The following is an 18,935-nucleotide window of genomic DNA, read 5'->3' as shown; positions in this document are numbered from 1 at the left end:
CATATTGGATAATGCTGAAAAAAATGCGCATTTCCGCTTCCTGTTTTAGCAGCGCTATCTGGCGCCCACCTAGGTAAGTTCCATGCGCTACCGCCGCTTATTTTCGAACCACTGCGGGAGGTACAGTTTCCCTTCTCTAAAGTTGTTCTTTATTCTATGGTGCTTCCTCAGCATAAGGTAGCTCCAAAGCTACCTTCATGCGTCCTTACGCCGCTCCTGGCCCGGAACGAGCGCTTCACCTCACTGCTTAACCACGTGACCTTTGCTTGCGCATGCGCGCTGTCGCCCACCTGCGGAGAAGCGCGAGCACGGTACGTCTTGCCAGCCATGTTCGTATCAGTCACGCGTGCGGCATGAAAGCGTTGCTAAGCGTTGCACGACGCCGGCGTGCCAGCGTTGATGGAGCACATCAAATTTTGCACTGTAATGCGCTACATTTTTAAAGTTTAGTAAACAAAACTAGAAGAAAGCGTCCACGCTTCTCTATATTAGCTCTTCAATTTAAAGATTGTGCGACGATACAACATTTTTTATTGAGTAATGGTGTTTGCGTAAAGCTTTTAAGAGATAATCTCTAACCCAAGCATGCGGCAACCGCTTCTTACGTGAGGACGGGTGAAGGGAGCTTTCAGAGTACCCTTGCTTCCTCCATCGGTCCTTCGCTGTAAGGAGGCCTCACGTAAGGTTAGAAAGCGATCGAAGGAAAGGAATGTTGCATTGTTTGGGCCTATATATCATAAAACCTGTATGACGACTACGGCGTGACAACGACGGCATGACAAGAGTCGGGTGACGAAGCTTGAGTGACGATGATGGCACGTCTATGAGGGCCTTACGACGAAGGTCTGACAATGGAGGCCTGATAGCGACTGCCTGACGATGATGGCATGACAAGGGCGGCATAATCACGTTTGAATGAGGACAGTACGATTAAAACACATCAAAGAAGAAAGACTGACATCAATGTAACGACAAAGATTTAGATTACACGAAGATGCATTTAGACTAGAATATATCAGCATAATGACATGTGGCCCCAGTGAGGTGAAGTCTGCTCGTTCTGAAACCTCAACCCTTAGAGCCACGTACGCGATTATGCTCAAACATTGCTAAAAAACGTAACCTTGGAGGTGCTTAATAGAAAGCGACTGGCGCATCGACAAGCTCAGATTAGGTGATAACCTTCCTCGTTATTTTCCTTCTTATTTAAAGCGCAAAGTGCTTGGTAGTCCTTATTCTATGCAGAGCAACACGCAAACTACTGATAGGGACCGGGATAAACTGGTGGTTTAGAGCACGAGCCTGGTTTCAAGCAAGCTGTCGTGGATTCCCGTGAAATTTAATGAATTGTTTCTGAACGCCTCCAATCTCGTAAAGCCATCTGAAATCTGTTGGTGCCCCGACGTACGTGAGCGCTAAAGGCAAGTGGAGCGACGAGACGAGCTTTCAGGATTATGTGTGCCCGCCTAATCTCTGTGGTAGATTTATATTTCTTGGTTGCAACGTTTCACATAGCATCGATCACCGACAAGGACATTCTGTATTGAGTTTCAAACGCAGCGCTGAAGGCAGCTCTGAAAAGCAGGCCGATTGGTATTCTACGTTTAAATTTGTCTCAGCTGACATAACTAAACCGTCGGCTTGAGCACTTCACTATGGTAACAAAGCTTTTGCGGACACCGAACATGCTTCGATTCTACTGTTCAATTCCAACAGCATATTTGCGAGTGGTTGACTAATTTCACAAACGAGCCCCTCGTTCTCGCGTAGGACAACAGCAACGGGGAGAGGCGTTTTTGCACTTGATCTCACCCCCACTGCTATCTGCGTATGCACCGCGTTGTATTCTAAGGCGCTGTTATCCCATTTGAAGGGTCTACGAAACGGTGTAACTTGTCTCCGGCATCGCCTAGGGGAGGATACCTAGCTCTCACCGAGAAAAGGCCCGGGTTCGATTGCTGTGGTGTTGCAAAAAAAAATTTCTTGCGCTTATTTCTTTTTCCTTTTTATTATTATTATTATTATCTTTAGTACGGATCGAAGGGGTGCCAGGTTAGCTTAGGCCGACGGCACGCGAAACAAACGATCTCACCATTCTCCTCCCTTCCGCTGCAAATCTCCCGCTTCCGTCGCTATTGCGGCGCATGCGCAGAGAGCAGTGGGGGTGAGTTGCGCAAAAGTGCAAAAAAACCACTCCCACAGCACCGAATCTGCAAATGGAACAAAACGCTGTCTACGGAACGAGTATTGCTTAGACAGCGTATCCGGAATAATTTGCCATTCCGGCATCTACTTCCGTTTTGCGTCGTTCGCTGTCGAAGCTTTCCCTTTCGCCCAAGGCACCGTAGCGCAAAGGCCATTGTTTCTTTGTAGAGCAAAGAAAGAAAAGAAAGGTAACAGAAACACGCTGTGAAGGCCCGAGTTATGTCACTGCACCGAACTAAATGCTTCGCACCTACAAGCGGTTAAGCCGTGCCATGACGACAGAGCAGAAGAAATAGAGTTATGGCCATGTAATGGCATTATGCAATAGGAAAGCGCATCAACGTTGGTAAGTTCAACGTAAATATCTTTTGTTCCGAAAGAGTGCGCAGAATGTCCCTGTTGCTTCATTGCACGCATCTCTCTCGCCCACCACTGACACATCCGCGACGTCTGTAATACTTCCAGGCGAGCCCGGAGAAAAAAAAATAGTCAAGTGCGAAAGAAGTGCGTCATGCGGAGGTCCGGTGATAGGGAAGTGGGTTTGGTTAGGCAGAGATGGTTCAGGCAAAGTTTGGCGGAGTGGTCCGCGGCTTCGCCACGCAGTGATGGTTGCGGAGGAACCACTCTCGATCTACCATTAGAATACAGAGTCGGTGCTCCCGAACTGCTGTGGGAACATATCTGCACCAAAAAGAGCAGAAAATGTCGTGCCAGAAGACCTCCGAATCTGCCACTGGAATTCACCACAAAAGTGAGTCACGAGGCAATAGATCTTCTCAGAGAGTTTGGTCGTGCATGCGATGTTTGGCTGCGCTAAATTTTTATTTTTCCGTTCTGCGTTGATTACAAAGGCCCGCTCTTGTGTTGCATACCTTCAAACTTCTTTTGTGCGTAAACTTCAGATTTTGTTGTGATCGATATTTTGGTAACGTTCGTTATTTCGCTGCGTAATTCCGTAGAGAACAGAGCCGATGACATTCACATCTGTTGCTATATAGAACGGGTGGCTATTCGGCAAGAACATAGCAGCTATGCTCAGTAACATCCTGGAGGGTCCGCAAAGAAAGCCCCGCCTTACATCAAGTCGTGCAATGTTTAGTTTGTTTCACCCTAAACGGGACGTTCTCAATCAATAAGAGCTTTAAGAGCAACAAAGATGCTGTGCAGAGTAAGAACGCTTCCTGTACGCTTCAAAATGTGGCATATAACCGTATGCTGCTTACATTACAGAATTTTCGACGGTTTCCGCAATTTTCTTGTATTGGCTTAAATTTGAAGTTTCTGCCACTCCTCTATTGAGCCACTCAGATAAAATTTCGTGATCCAGAAGTGTCGTAACAGGCAACGTGTCTATATCCAGTATCCAAGGAGCTATTTTACAAGCCTTGTTCCACTGCGTAGCCAGAAAAAAACGAGGTTCCGTTGGCGCACTACGTTCGTGACTTTCGCCGGCATTCGATTGTGTGGTTCATTAACGACCATGCCTTTTAAACGATCCAAGTGTTATGCACAATGTCCCTTTAGTTAATGCACATGTCTAAACTGACGCTGTACTATATTCGCGGATAACTTTCTGTGGCTATGACAGGAAAGCTACGGGGGCGGAGCTTCTTCCAATGTGTTACCGCGCCAAGTAGCCCGCCAGCGTTTGACAGTGGGCTCCTTCGATTTTCCACTTCTGGCTACCCGCCGGCTGTCAGAGCCAGCCAGAGCGTCTTCGTTTTTGTCGGGTTGCTCCGCCCACCGCGCTACGCACTTCCGCCGGGCGTTCGTTTTGCTCGCGCTGGACGGTTCTGGCTACCCGTGGGCTGCCAGAACCTACCAGGACGATTTTGGTCTGGCTGCTCTCTGGAAGTTCTCTGGCTAGCAGACGACTAAAAGAGGCGATGGGCGCTCGCCGCCATCTTTACGGGGACTTCACGGATTGCAACGCGGGTGCTTGAGGACTTAAATTTACCTCGCTCAGCCAACTGTCTACGGTCATCTTCGAATTTCCTTACTTTTAGCGTTATCTTTTTAGGTGCTAACGCACCGTTCCGCATCGCGAAGCGGTGTGATACGAGCCGTGGTGAACCGTTTGAAGCTTTTGTGTGCGTGTCCCCAGCTGATTGCTTCTTCGCGGCGGTGAACAGCGCGCCGCGCTCTCATGTGTGCATGTTATCTGCATCGTGTTCCACGCAAGTTGTAGACGCTCATTCACACATTGCGGTACATTTTGGGTTCGTCTTTCTCTGGTGGCGTTCCTTTTCACATATCTCGCGTACGTATATCCTTTCTCTGCAGTTAGCGAAGGCTTTGCAGCTAGCCCGTGTTCGCTCCGTCTCTTCGTCGTATGCTGTGGCAGCTCGAAACCGATATGTGTTCGAACTGCAGGCCGTTGATCTAACAATACACTGATTGCACTCGGTACATTTAGACACACGTACATTGGCTTATTGCTCTCATGATTGCGACCAATGTTGTTTTTCGTGTGAAACGTTTCGCTCGTCACAGGCGACGTGCATTTTCATGCGCCAGCCGTGTCCCCAGCTCCTTAAATGAGAAGCACCATCAGTGCACAACAAACTTTATGAAATCGAAGCCCAAGCAGGTCGGCGCGAAATTTTATGCGTATGAGCTAGACGTGCCCGATAACCTGCTTTTTCATGTCTTGTGATGACACAACGCCAACTCATCAATGTCGCCGGTGGTCGACGTGATCGCTGCAAGCAGGGATCCTCCAGCTATCGCTTTCGAGTGTACAATCACGATTTCGCGTCTTGTCATCCGCCGCGTCGGAGGCCATCTGTTGCGCTGCGCAAGCGAGCTTGGCCGAGTACGCGTCCTGTGCCGAGCCGCGCGACATCGCGCGAAAGTGGTCGTATCCCTGAATGCAACAATATATTTTCAAGCTGGCAACGCATAAATGGGCCGACTACGCCGAGCGCGCGCCGGCCTCAACGGGCGCTGCCATGCTGGTAGCATGTTCGGCATCTTTACATTTGGCCAGCTGTACCGGCGTTCGATTTTTCAAACTTCGGGCAGGTTCGGGTTGTCTTGAGATCCCAGCCCATGTGACTTCCTGTCAGAACCGGAACTAGCTGGCTGCTTCTGGCTGCCAGCGGGCTGCCAGCGGGCTGCCAGAACTCCGAAAATCGAAGAGGCTCAGTGCTTTTGGTTGCTCCAAACAGACGCTGAATCGACGCAGTTTCCCCGTGCGACGTTTTCGCGTCTCCCCAGGCGCGCAAGAGAAAATCCTCAAAATAAGTAAACTTCTATATTCAGTGGTGCGTTTTGACATGTTTAATTGTTTCTAATAAGGCATTTATGTTTTCTCTTCCCCAGCTTAAACTAGCGTGGTTGAAAACATTTTAGCAGCGTTGCGCAGCTTCCCACTACGGATGTTACGAATAGAAAAGTTTCATGCTCGTGTCAAGCCTATGAGTTAAGACTACTTCTGGCGCAAAAAAAATATGTGGCAAGCTAGCACGCCTGTTTACACACGCACGACCCACAAACGGTACATCTATGTTTCATAACTGCCTTGCCTGCAGAGATTTATACCCCTGTCCCACGGGAAGGTTTGATGTCATTCGAATCGAATGGCATTCGCATATAATCCCAATAATCGGGATTTACACGGGAAAATTTAATGTCATTCGAATGGAATGACAGTTGCCGTCGAACGAGTTAGGGGAACTCATTCGCATTCGAACCGAATGTATACTCTTGACCCCAGATAGACAACAGCGACACGCAACGCGGAAAAATAATGCGTGCATCAGCAAAGTAAGAAGATATTTTTTTAGACTTATAAAAAGGAATAATTATTGTTGTCGCAATGATATTTTCACCGCGGTCTGTGCTCAAGCGCTATTACTCTTTGAATCAGGAGTCTGTTGCTGCGGTCGGCCACATTAGATGTGTTGATCGAACTGCTTTTAGCAGTGAATAATTGGCGTCAAAATGTTTTCGTCCGTTTCAAAAGTACTCGCAAAAGTTGTTAAACACGTTTAATATGCACAGAATTTCTTTGAATCTCACACATTTTTTTTCCAAATTGTCATTGCTATCATTTGCGAATGCCATTATATTTTACTGCGTAGCATCGCAAGAGACTGAATGGCATTCGATGCATCAAATGCCATTCGACTCGAATGACATGAAATCTTCCCGTGTGACAGGGGTAATGCCCATCGGAGCTGTGCCGTTCGGAGGTGTCCCGTGTGCGTGTCATATTGCCACCCTTGTCTAGAAGTGGAGTACCGAAAAAGCGGGACAAGAAAAAAAACGTGACTACCACTAACGCAGTTCAGCTTATACTATATGCATTCTTATATGCGTGTACGTGTACTCGTAGCTGTGCCTTTTCCATGCTTACGTGCAAGTCTGTTTGCCTAACCCTACTCCACGTATGCTCTGTTCTCGTGTACTACGCGCAATAAAAAAAGTTCGTCTCGCGCAACTGGCTCCATGTATCCAAGTGCGGAAAAAAGAATTCAAGACGCGAAGTTTCCCTACTGAAGTTGAATGTTCGAATCTGAAATAGCAGCCGGGATTGGGATATATCTCGCGCAGCAGTAAATGATTACACAATACGAATGCATATAGACCGCGAAAGCTCAAGCTGGAGAGAACGCCACCTTCGCGCAATTCACCGAGAGTCAGAATAATTGTAATAAAAACGGCTTCGTAAACAATTTCAGTAGCTGGATGTTTTTTGCAGAACCACTAATATATTATGCCTGTCTGCGCGGGATGTTCATTAGTGTGCGCCTTAATACTTCATATTTAATTGGTCAACAGATAGACGAGCCGGTCCTCGCAGTTCTCTTTAATCGTTCTTCTTGACGTAACAAGCTACACACAGGCGATTTCTTTCTTGCATAAACACCTCGTGCTTTTGTGCGTGATATCAGATACACAGCGCAGCGCTGCAACAGTACCGCAGAAAAGGCGTTGCGTGTAACACTGAGATTTCCAAGCGTCTGAGCAACACACTGTGACTGCATCGAAACCCACGAACTGTATAGCTAACCTAGTGGTCATTTCTTGGATATTGCTCGCCATAAGTTTATATACAGTTTTCGCGTATCATAGCTACTTCCTTACGGGGACTTTGGCCTCATTGGTTTGTTTATTTGTATGGTTGCTTCTCTGTTTGCACTATGAATAAGAAGAATGCAAGTGTAGCTTCAACCCACATGCTTCTTAAGCAAGAAAATGTGGTGTTTAAGTGCTATCCGGCTATCGTTCACGTCTGCAAAACTGTAGCAGAAACCCTAGTGTCTGTACGGGTGCTCCTCTTGTAAATGCATACGGCGTATCGAGACGTATACAGTGGCTGCCTTAAGTGAACTGCAAGTTCGTGGTAGTTCAAAGCTTTGCCTGCTTCTCGAGTATACACAGCTCAAGCAGCCAATAAAGGGGCCCTGAACCACTTTTTATCGAAGTAGAAAAAGGCATTTGAAGTGAAAATAGACCATTTTGGAAATACTTTGCACCAAGAAGTACTTCAATGCGTTCAGTAGAAGCGGCGTTATTGGAAATAAAACACGGCCTCCGCTGTGCTCCCGTTCCTTCTTCGATGCTTTGCACTGCGAAAGCTACGGCGCACTCGGGCGTGCCCACAACGCTCCTTCTGCTAATTGTCCCCGTGGCGTGCAGTTCAAGTTTCACTTTGGACGTTAACGTAGACACCTCGACTTACGATTTTGTTGCCCTACGACGCGCTAAAGGTAATTGGGCCAAACGCGGTTGTCCTCAGCGAGCCGCAGTGCGCTTAGCCAGTGGACTCGTGGCGGCACCCCGCGGCTGCCGCGGTATCTATGCCTGTAGCCGACCGTAGCTAAAAGCAGCAGTCGCGTATGGGAATCCGCTTTATTGCGAAATCAAGCGTAAGCCTGCCTTCTTAAAAGAGTAAGGAGGCAGGCTTCTGTTGAAAAGAAAGCGTCTGAGACAACGGTGACTCCGTTATCCGCTTCCGAGCTCCACGCCCCGCTTAGGACAGCAAAACTACCCGCGGACTATGTTGTTTCACCAAACCCGAGAGGTGGTTCAGGGCCCCTCTAACTCATATAAAAGACGCCTATAGTATAAAATGCAATGGCCCTGCAGTGCGTCTTCGCAGAAGCATTGATACTACTACACAAAAGCAAAAACGCACAATAAACGAGGCTGTCGTCGACATCACAAGTTAACACCTCCTAAATGTACGGAACAGGCAGTTGTGACTGACTTCCTTCCTACGACAAGAATATGTGTACGTTACATTGACCACGCACGGCTTCGCTTTTTGAAAAATTCAAGAAGACGTCTGTCGTATCCTGCTAAGCCTCGACCAGGCCTGAGCCAACAACTGCACAACGCATTTTCGAATAGAAATTAAGTGACAAGCTGTCGTTGAGGCAACACAATGTATGCGTTTCACTACGTGCCTGCTTCAGCGTACGCGTCCCGAAACTTTACCGTGCATGACAAGCTCATCATAGGACTCTCGCGTGGAGACGCGCGAGACATTAGCGCGCCGGTTCGTACGATTTAGCCTTACCGCTAGGCGCTTTATGGAGACTTAGACTCTGCGCTTTATGTGTATACTCCGAGCTATCGTTAAGCTGCAAAGCCATGTCTTAGTAAATCTTAGTCACTGGCGAACAGCGCCAATCATTTGGTGAATGCCCCAATCTGCGAACAAAATTTTCTGTGTCGAATATTAGAAGGACATATTTAAACAGAGGACTGTTTGAGTTCATTAAAACATCCGCCAGAAATAATAGACTAACGAATTATGTACACGGTGCGTGAATGCGATTACGCAGGATTAAAGAGGTGAATCAGGCTAGTGTTGCTTACTTTCTGAAATAGTAGCCAGCCGAAGCACATGCGTCTCTATATACACTTCAAAAATAAGGGTATCAGTATACTAAGGACATCGGCACCAGCCTACGCCTACGCATGGCGCAAGCACACTCCTTGCTCGAACAGTATACAAATCTCGGTTGACAACAGCGCTATCATGTTCCTGCTGCCTCAAAATTAAAGAAAGTGACAAGGGCAGCACCATATGTGTGTTCGAAGCGTATGTACCAACGGCTGCTTCAAAGAAAAGGGCACGTGCATTTTAAAGACGAATGCAGCGGAACGGCGAGTCGTCGTCAGCGTTATGACGGTTGAGTCGATTCGCCAAACGCAGCTGCGAATTCCTGCGACAAAAGGGCAATGTCGGCGAATATCGAGAAACGAACGCAGAAGAAATTCTCATCGTACCACATACCATTTGGCTGTCGCAGTCATTGCTGCCGGGTGGAAGAAAACATCTGGCTCCCTTATCCAGGCGCGAAAGCTGCGGCGACATCAACAGTTCGTTCGAAGAAAGTTTCTTCTCTCTTCTTGTTCTGCAAAATTAATACTGCCGAGCGTCCGACGTTTTGCCATGATGCTTCTAATTTGAAGCGCGCGGCATTAGAGCCAGATCGCAAGTTTGTCCGTGTCCTGAAATACTATATTGTCTTACAGTTGTGATACTCTACTCTGCCGCTCTTCTCGGGACTATGCGCGCATCGAGCTTCAATGACGTCGACGAGCTTCAATGACGTTGACGAGACTGAGCAAACGCTCCCTCATCGCTTGACTTCGGCAAATGTTGAAGTACATTTTAGAACTCTTCGCAAATTCAAATAGTGGACTTTGTCATAGCAGCCCGATATAGAGAGTTTTGCATGTATCAAGAAAAGTACTAAGCAGACTGGCCATTACCAAAATTTATTGCACATCGTGTCGCAACGAGCCAGCAGTGCGATTTTGCAGGCGCAGTTCCGTAAGTAATCCTGCAAGTCGCTCGATGAAGTCGCTCATCCGCGCTTGTGGAGCTTTAGTAGTGAATACCTGACGACTACGACGCAGGCAAATACTAACAAGAACCGGCGAGGGGCACTTTCATCGGCCTGTGTCCTTTTTCTCTTGTAATTCTCAAGTTGTTATTTTACAGCAATACCGAGACCCGAGAATCAAGTTCTTGTATAGTAACTACTTATTAAGCAGTAGCAAGTAAGCACTAAGTAATGGGCAATGATAAGTCCCCCCCCCCCAAAAAAAAAAAAAATACGCCTTCAATACGCTTCAACACTAACTTGCGTTCTATTGCTGTTGACCATTTCGTCGTCCCGCCAAGAACGTCCAGATGATTTCACGTAGGAAATACGCTATTCACATTCGCGTTATCGACGGCTTGATTAATTTTTCTGAGCGCATCACTTATAGCTTATTCTTTTGAAGCGAACCTCAGCAAGCAAGTTACTCGGCTAGCTTACAGAACTCTCAAACAATGATAGCATAGGGCGCACGCGAATGAACCATCTCTCTGCTGGTAGTACTTAATAACCCGGCCATGGAATTTTCCGTAAAGACAACCCGTGAACTGGCAGAGGCTATCTTTAATTACGAAACACAAAAACGCATGCGTCGGCCAGGAATCACTAACCTTACATGATTCGTAATACTGCTGCATTGATAAGTAGCTTTAGAGTGTTCGTTCCGATCGAGAGTGCGTCAAGTCTGTCGTTGTTTTTTTTTTCTTTTTCCTATGATGCTGCGTAGTACTTTGATTCTGGTTTATTGTGTGGTCTTTGCTTTTGCTTTTCTTTTTTTACTTTCTGTATGCGTACGTATTCTGGGTAGATCCCAATTAAAAAATCGTTTGTAAGACAGTGCTCGGTTTATGCACTTCCTTTCTTTGGTCCCTTGTCTTTGCGCTGAAGTATCGTAACCATGAATCCAGCATATCCAACTGGCCCAGTTAGCAGTCCTCATTTTTCCGAAATGACCTGTAGCAGTTTCATATTTCTGAGTTCATTCTGCCCGAAAGGCCGTTAAAATCGCATGTAACTAAAGAGAGCTAACAATTATATTCAAAAGAAAAATTATCTCAGCATATGCCACATGGTAACAGCGTTCTTGCTGAAAACGAGGGCCATTGAAGTTTAAAACGGAGCCGAACATTCTCCAATAAGAGATTTAACTTAAACTGAAGTGATCACACTGTATGCGACACCGCTGCGCGTGATCTGCGTACTTTTGATATTTATCGCGCAAACCACTCTGTTAGCAGCGAAAGCATCTCAGACGTAGGGCTCAAGCTACTCCGTCACTGAAACACTTGTGGTGATGAACATCTGTAGCTGCACAATTTGCTCATGATTTTCTGTTTTCTTTGACGCTAGTACTTGGATGAGCCCCAAGACAGAATGCAGCTTCAAAGGTTTCCACAACATCTCACTGACTCGTAGCTAACCAATCGGAAAAGTGTAACCTTCGGTCGTATCGTATTGGTGCTGAAGAAGAGCCAGTATGAAGGGTAAGTGAATAGAATATAACGAGTAAATTAGTTGATTATTTTTCTTTATTTCTAATGTTTGCCGAATGGCACAAACTATTAAGTATACAAACGTAGGCCGGTTTAGACGACATGCATTATTAGTGCACGATGGTTGGTCCCATAGAGACAAGATTAATAGTCACAGTCTCGTGCACCAGTCTGTAAATTTCAATTAGCTAGAATTGAAACGGCACCGGTGTGCACGCATTCATTTAGTCCTAGTGTTCGGAGAATGCATAACATAACCGCGACCTCCGTAACATTTACTCAGTAGAGCAACAGCTGCCTACACGAGTGAAGCCTATTGCTGGAAGTACTGAAAGTTTCAAGCGGATGCAAAGCTTCAAGCACAGGATCTGGGTTCGTGAGCTTCACTGCTTCACGCTTGCTCTTTTAAGCTAAAACTCGTGTATACAGACGTGCGTTAAAGAGAACCTGAGGCCCTTCTTTTTAAAGGTAGAATTGAACTTGCGGCCAAGTATGTTACCGCCCGAATGCGAAAATCGCTGTTTAACAGGTCGCAAAACATCGCAAGTCACTTTTATCGAGCAAGAAAAGTTCGCCGACAATTACGACACTCCATAATGCGAAATTTTAGTACAGCTCTAGATTTGTTTTCCTTTAGCGATATACTGAGGCATCGCAGCGATCACCACACCGACTGGCAGAGCCGCGACGTGTGGCGCTATATATATATATATATATATATATATATATATATATATATATATATATATATATATATATATATATATATAGACCGACCACTGCAGCTTATGCAACCCTATAATCTTCACTGGGAAACGCTTGCTGCGAAAGTTATGCGAGAAGGCTAACTTACCGGTTCCATTCATTCAGTCACTGGGCCGGCGCCGCCGCTGCCGCGGAAGAAGGCGAGCTTCCTGTTTTATTGTCATAGCAATTATATGAACACTCCAAGCACATTTTGCCATCGGCGTCGCCGTAATGCTCCGTATAAAGTCCAAGGGTGATAACATCGCCGTGCGCCGTATGCTGTATGCGCGAGTGAACGAACGCGAGGGGAGCAGACGATCGCGGCTCAATCTGGTGCACGCGAGGGAGGAAAGCGGGGATCAAGCGCGCCGTCTTCCGTCGCGCACTGTCCTGTCTATTTTGCTGCGTTACCTAAGCCGAGCACCCGTCATCGCGGCCTGCGGTTATTACAGCCGAAATGAGCAATTTCTGGTATCGGATTCAATGCTTAGCAGCGACAGCCGCTGTCGTATAGCTGGAATCGGTAGAGCATCGCGTGCGTAGTACAAAAGATGTCGGGTCAACCTCCGCCGGCGGCAACCTGTATTTCGTCCATTTTCATTTCCCTTTAACTGCGATGCTAAGTACGCGTAGGTCACGGCTTCGTTTCTCGACCGCGGCAGCCGCATTTTGGTGGAGGCTAAATGCAAACACGCTCGTGTGCGATGTTTTGCCTGCACATCAAAGAACCCCAGCTGGTCAAAATTATTCCAGAGTGCCCCCCTCCCCCCGCGGATAATCATACTGTGGATTTGACACGTAAAACGCCGCAATTTTTAGTTTCCCTTTTATCTATGTACTTATTTTTTATTGATATGATATAAGGAGATGTTGACGCAAAATTTAAGGCAACGGCTACTCCTTATCTATTGAGTGGTTCCATCATACAACATATAGGGTTCAACATTACATATCAAACAACCTTTTTCACAGAAGCAGCAGGACTTATCACGCAGCGATTTCACAGAAAGACTAGGACGTAAGAAACACGTGGTACATACAACATACAAGGTAGATGTCTCCACAGTTATGTAGCTAAATTTCTCAAAAATACAAACGATACTGTCGCCTTATAACAAAGTCTCCAGTCAGCGAGTGGTACATACATCGTGTAAATGCATTATCACATATAGTCATAACAGAACCGTCAACATAATTCCCAAACACATGCATATATACAGCGACATTGAAAGTAAAGGAACAATAAAATCGTTAATAACGTCCAACAATGCCGCTGTCTTCCAGAAAAGTCTAGCGCTTTTAAAGCGCTCTTCTGCAACGACGTTGTTGTCCAAGGACCCAAAACTTCCTTTAAACTGAAAGGACTGCGGTCTAATTTAATTACGGTTGACTTAAGTTGGCATCTCGATGTGTCGTGGTGTGGGCAATCTAGAAGGAGGTGATATATATTTTCGTCTACAAATCCACAATCACATTCGGGGGTTTCCGCACGGCCAATACTGTGTAAGAAGTGCTTTGTGTAGGCATTGCCTAGATGAATGAGGGTTTCCATAGTTCTGTCTAATAACAATGAAATTTTAAATTCAATAAACGGATGAATATGGTACAAGTCCAAGCTATTAGAATTCTGGTCAAACCAAGTGTTTCTACACATTTTGAGAGCCGTTGTCCTTATAATGCAGCGTAATTCATTCTTTGAAATTGGGATCAGAACCGCTTCATATTTGAAGTGTGCTTCTCGTGCTGCTTCATCAGCTGCTGTGTTGGCAGGAATGTTACAATGCCCTGGTATCCACTGGAATGCTATTATATGTTTCGCTTCGCTTGCCTTTGTGAGGTGTTTACGTGTTTCGTATATTATACTATCACTGAATGTTTTCCCTTTTGTGCTGCAGAATGATCTTAGAGCCGCCTGAATCGCTGAAAATCACCCATTTTTGCGCATCTCTTACTGACAATATAAATTTTATCGCACATAGGATTGCGAACAATTAAGGCGTTGTGGACGAAGTCGCACGAGATAACTTAAATGATTCTTGTTTGTTGAGGTGCGGTACAATGAATGATGAAGTTGAAGAGGTTGTTGCACTGCAGCCATTTGTATAGCCGTGTGTGTATCCTGAATACCGCATATATATGTCTGGTAAAGTGCTAGTTGTTGAGCAGCTTGAATGAACATGTCTCTTGTTCTGAATATCCCGTCTACTGACAATTCGATTTTTGGAAGTGTAAGTAGCCATGGAGGATATTCGACATCTGAGTTTTAAAATTCATTCCTTGGCAATATGTGAAGATTTTCTCGAATTTCTATATGAACTTAACTTCTATCTTGTTTCATTATGTCTAGAGCCAATGGGTGGCTTTTATGCTGTGTTTGAAGACGGAAATAATGTTGGCATGTTTCTGTAGTTCGCATAACTGGAAATGGCGATTGGCGAGCCTCAGCTATTACAAGAGAGCTAGAAGTCGCTCGCGGAGCTCCTAGACATATGCGTGTCCTCTAGTTAAAAGTCTTTGAAGTCGCTCTTCTGCCGTGTGGGAAAGTCCGTGTAAGATGGGCGCGGAATACGCAATTTTTTGTCGTATTACTGCATTGTAGACAGTCAGCATGGACGACACTGATCCGCCCCATGATGTGCCTGCGAGCCTGCAAAGTACAGTCGCTATGGCATTGACCTCGTTTTCGAGTTTTTCTATGTAGGGTGCCCAGGATAGCTGCATATCAAGTATTAGGCCAAGAAATCCATGCTGTTTGACAATCATTAGAGGGTGTCCTGTCAGATTAAGAGTGCAATTTTTTAACTGCCTCCGAGTGAAGGGCGTGTGATAGAATCATTCCTCTCTCTCTCTCAAAAATTGGTTAATAATATTTATGCCGTCTTGCAATTCCATCTGAAGTAGTTGAGCATTATACCCGGATGCCCAGACACACATCATCTGCATACAGTGAAAACATTTGCTGTGATGGCAGTCTTCTGGGTAAATCAGCCATGACGCAGTTAAAAAGAAAGTGGCTGAGTACGCTTCCCTGTGGTACTCCCTGTTCGACAACATGCTCAGCACTCTTTTCTTCACCTGTCTGTACAAACATTTTGCGACCTGATAAAGATTCAGAAATCCGTCGCAAAGACCGGCCAGGCAGCCCAAGTTTCAACATACTTAGCAGAACATGAACGGGACTAACAGTGTCAAATGCCCTCTTGATGTCTAGGAATACTGCTATCGTCATGTTTCCACGTGCACGTTCGTGTGCCACACAAGTTACTATATCTAATATTGCATCCATTGTGCATCTATGTTTTCTAAAACCTACTAAGTGGTTGGACAACGCATCCGTTTCATTACACCACCATTGAAGAAGCGCGTCAATCATTTTCACCATTATTTTGCATAAACAACTTGTTAAACTAACTGGGTGGAAGGATTCAAGGCACAAGGGTGTCTTACCCGGTTTTAAAAGTGGTATGATTCGAGTGACTTTCCAAGAGTCAGGTACAGTTTCTTCTATCCATAAATTATTATAGATGTCTAAGAGAGCATTTGTACCTGTCGGTCCGAGGTTTCTTAGCGTATTCTACGTAATGCCGTCCGGCCCAGCAGCGGACTTCTGGCGACATGATGCAATTGCACATTGAAGCTCGCTTAATGTGAAAGTATGATCTAATTCAGGTTGTTGGGCCCAGTGGCAAGCAGTAATTTTCTGCTTAGCTAACACTACTGAAATATCAAATTCTGTACATTGCGACGAAAAAGCAGGTCTGGAAATAAGCTCACAAAATTTATCTGCAACCATTATCGCACACCTGTCCCGAGCTACAGCGAGAGCACGAAATGGAAAGCTCTGTGTTACAAGTCCGCTTAAAGAACGAATTACTAGAAAAATTCGTGGGACAGACGTGTGAGGAGACAGCATGGCGCAGAAATCGCGCCAGTGCCGTTTGCCTAAATTTTCCATGCGTCTGTGCATTACATTGTATTTTCTGAGCGTTTCTGTATGCTTGTAAACTTCCGCTCCGTCGGTACGCTCTTTCGAATCGGTGTCTGATGGCTCTTAGGTGTTCATACTCTCCGTCAACTGCAGCATAATCTTTTGGAATTGAGACCTTCGCGCATATGCTCATATTATCCTGCAAAAATTCTGTAAATCTTTCCACTGTTGCATTTTGATTAATTGGATCCGTTAGGCGGTACCAAAAAGCTTGCCAGTTGGTTATGTATTTATTAATGATGGATAGAAATGTTGGAAACCGGTATACATTACCGTATCTCGCCGGCTCTCCCCAACGTTAAATTGTCAACTGAATGAAGCCTTTCCCCTTTTCCTGATGATTTCTACATTTCAAAAAAAAAAAAAAATTCCCGCTGTGCTTTTCCGGCATCAATGTCGGTTGGCTTCACCTGGTTTCCTCTACTATGCTGCTGATATCTCTTAACGTTCACTGCGCTATTGACTTTGAACACGTAAACTTTCGTTGCCTAGTCTACCGCTATGAGAGACAGAAGTACCGGAGTCGTATGCTCAGTTGTGCTAGAATCAGGGCCATCCCTTCACACGCAGACGGTGAAAGCGGCGCGTTAAACGGTTACGGTGAGCTTGGTTCAGTTGCGGTTTTGAGACATGTGACCTCCGTAACTGGCATGTGACACGTAGTGCGACAGTGCGAAGAACAATCGTAACGAAACAGCTGTCAGAGCACCGTCCCGTGCGATTACGCATGCGGAAGACATCCGCCTATACCTCCTTAACCCTGCCCGTCTCAACTCTCCTCCCCCTCCCCGCCTCTTACTCTTACGCGACCTTCTGTACGAATTCCTGAGCAAGCGGCCAGAAGCGCGTGTTGCACACTGTATTGTGGTAATTTGTAGCAAACGCAGCTGGCGGCTTATTTCCTGGGGCCGGCCGAGACAATGGCGGCCGGCTTACGTATACATGTGCTCCATTAGTCAACGTCAGACGTAGAAGTGTGACGTTAACTAATGAAGTACAACGGCACTTCGCACTTGACAAGATATTCATTGCTGGGCGGCCAGGTGGTGCAAAGTAACGCAACGCGATCCAAATTGGACAAGCGATGTTTCACGGTCCGAAAGCGGCCATCGGCACCTTCACTAAACAAACATTACAGAGGAAATAAACGATTTTGCATTAGTACACTATGCACGTGTGTGCATTCGCGTCACTTCTTATTTCCTTTTCTTCCTGATTTCCCCTCTCCCAGAGTAGGATAACAAACCAAATAATAACTGCTTAAGCTCCCTGCCTTTCCCTCTCTCAAGAATGCCGAATAAGTCACTACACCTGTGAGCTTAAGCTTAATATGCCAGAAAGTATAGCCAAAACTAAAGAATGGTGGCTACACCCCCTTTAATACCAGTGGTCCGTGAAGCCGTGAATATTAACAGCGTCTCTACATGTACAGTCAATTGTTTTTCGATGGAGAAGGTGTACGCCCTGCCCTTTGTGGTCACCAAACTCTCAGCCTTGGACTAGTGTATATTATTTTCTGCTCTAAAAACGACGCGGGCGCGACAAGATACCTTGAAATCCGTGACGTCACACCGACGTACAGGCGTTGCGGTTCGGTTCTGAAATTCAATAAATGGTGATTCGATATTCGTGTTAGCCAGCAGTAATCAATTTTTTTTTAGCAGTAGCAATAAGCAGAGTACTGAAGGTCTATTTGTTTGGCCTAAACTAATTTAGCGGTTCCCTTTAGCAACCCCTTATCGTTATCTGTGGCAGAAAAGCATACCGAGACTATTCAGCTAACCTTGAAGCTTTCTCACGTCAACGAACTGAAGGCCAAACCCATGCAGCTCTCTGCCTCGCCACGTAAACACACGTAAACACAGAGGTCACTACTTGAGGGCCTTTTGGTGTGCCATTAGTATGTGTAACGTTGCGCGTAAAGGACATAGAAAGACGCAAGGAACGAAGATTACAGGTTGTTGACAGTTTGTGCTGTGTGTGTGCCTTCGTTCCCTGCTTCTGTCCGTGTCTTACGCTAAACGTTACACGTAAACACCGCGCGGAATTTACCGAAAGTGATGCCAAGCTGAAAAAGAAAACAAGAAGAAAAACTGCCACGCTCCCACCGATTCCCGCGCATATCTGAGAATGGATGATAAGCGAAGCTTCCTTTGAGGTTTACTGAAATGTCTTCACATCTTTGCTCCTCTGCAGATCAACGCTCCTCTCTCAGTACACGCGCTGGTCCCATTTTATTCATTTAACTTTGTTCCCCCAATTCGGCTGCTTTTGTCTCCGACTTCACTTCTCTGCGGGCTGACTTATTCAATATTATGTTGATGACTTCACTTCTTTCCTCGCGCTCTGCATGTCTATTCGGGCACCTACTCAGTCGCACATACCCGTTTCCTGGGGAATCGGCCAAGAACGTTCACACGCCCAGTGCCAGACGTCCCGATTACGCATGCTCAGTGGGCCAAGTTTCACATTTGAAGACACGCCCGATGCTATAATCCCGCTCGCACACCCGCAGCGATCCAATTTGTCTGTTCGAGCACATAGCCAGTGGCACACACACGCAGTCGCCAAAGTTGTTGCATACTCAACAAGGCAGCGGCGGCCGCAATTTTGGTGAAAGGAGGCAAAGGAAAGCATCCATTTAAAACTCGGACT

General features: G+C 46.0%; 1 protein-coding gene across 2 annotated transcripts in view; it reads left to right on the top strand.

Moving 5' to 3' along the window:
- Positions 1–11,410: 11,410 nt before the first annotated feature.
- Positions 11,411–18,935, top strand: part of LOC142583010 (facilitated trehalose transporter Tret1-like) — a 53,875-nt gene continuing 46,350 nt past the window's right edge. For both annotated transcript variants that reach the window (XM_075693235.1, XM_075693237.1), the window contains exon 1: positions 11,411–11,536. In XM_075693235.1, the coding sequence (XP_075549350.1) occupies positions 11,530–11,536 (7 nt within the window). In that variant the 5' untranslated portion in view covers positions 11,411–11,529. The remainder of the gene's footprint in view (positions 11,537–18,935) is intronic.

This window comes from Dermacentor variabilis, chromosome 5 (assembly GCF_050947875.1).
Source record: "Dermacentor variabilis isolate Ectoservices chromosome 5, ASM5094787v1, whole genome shotgun sequence".
NCBI lineage: Eukaryota > Metazoa > Arthropoda > Arachnida > Ixodida > Ixodidae > Dermacentor > Dermacentor variabilis.
Note: the sequence above shows the minus strand (reverse complement) of the source record. Positions and strands in the feature narration are given on the sequence as shown.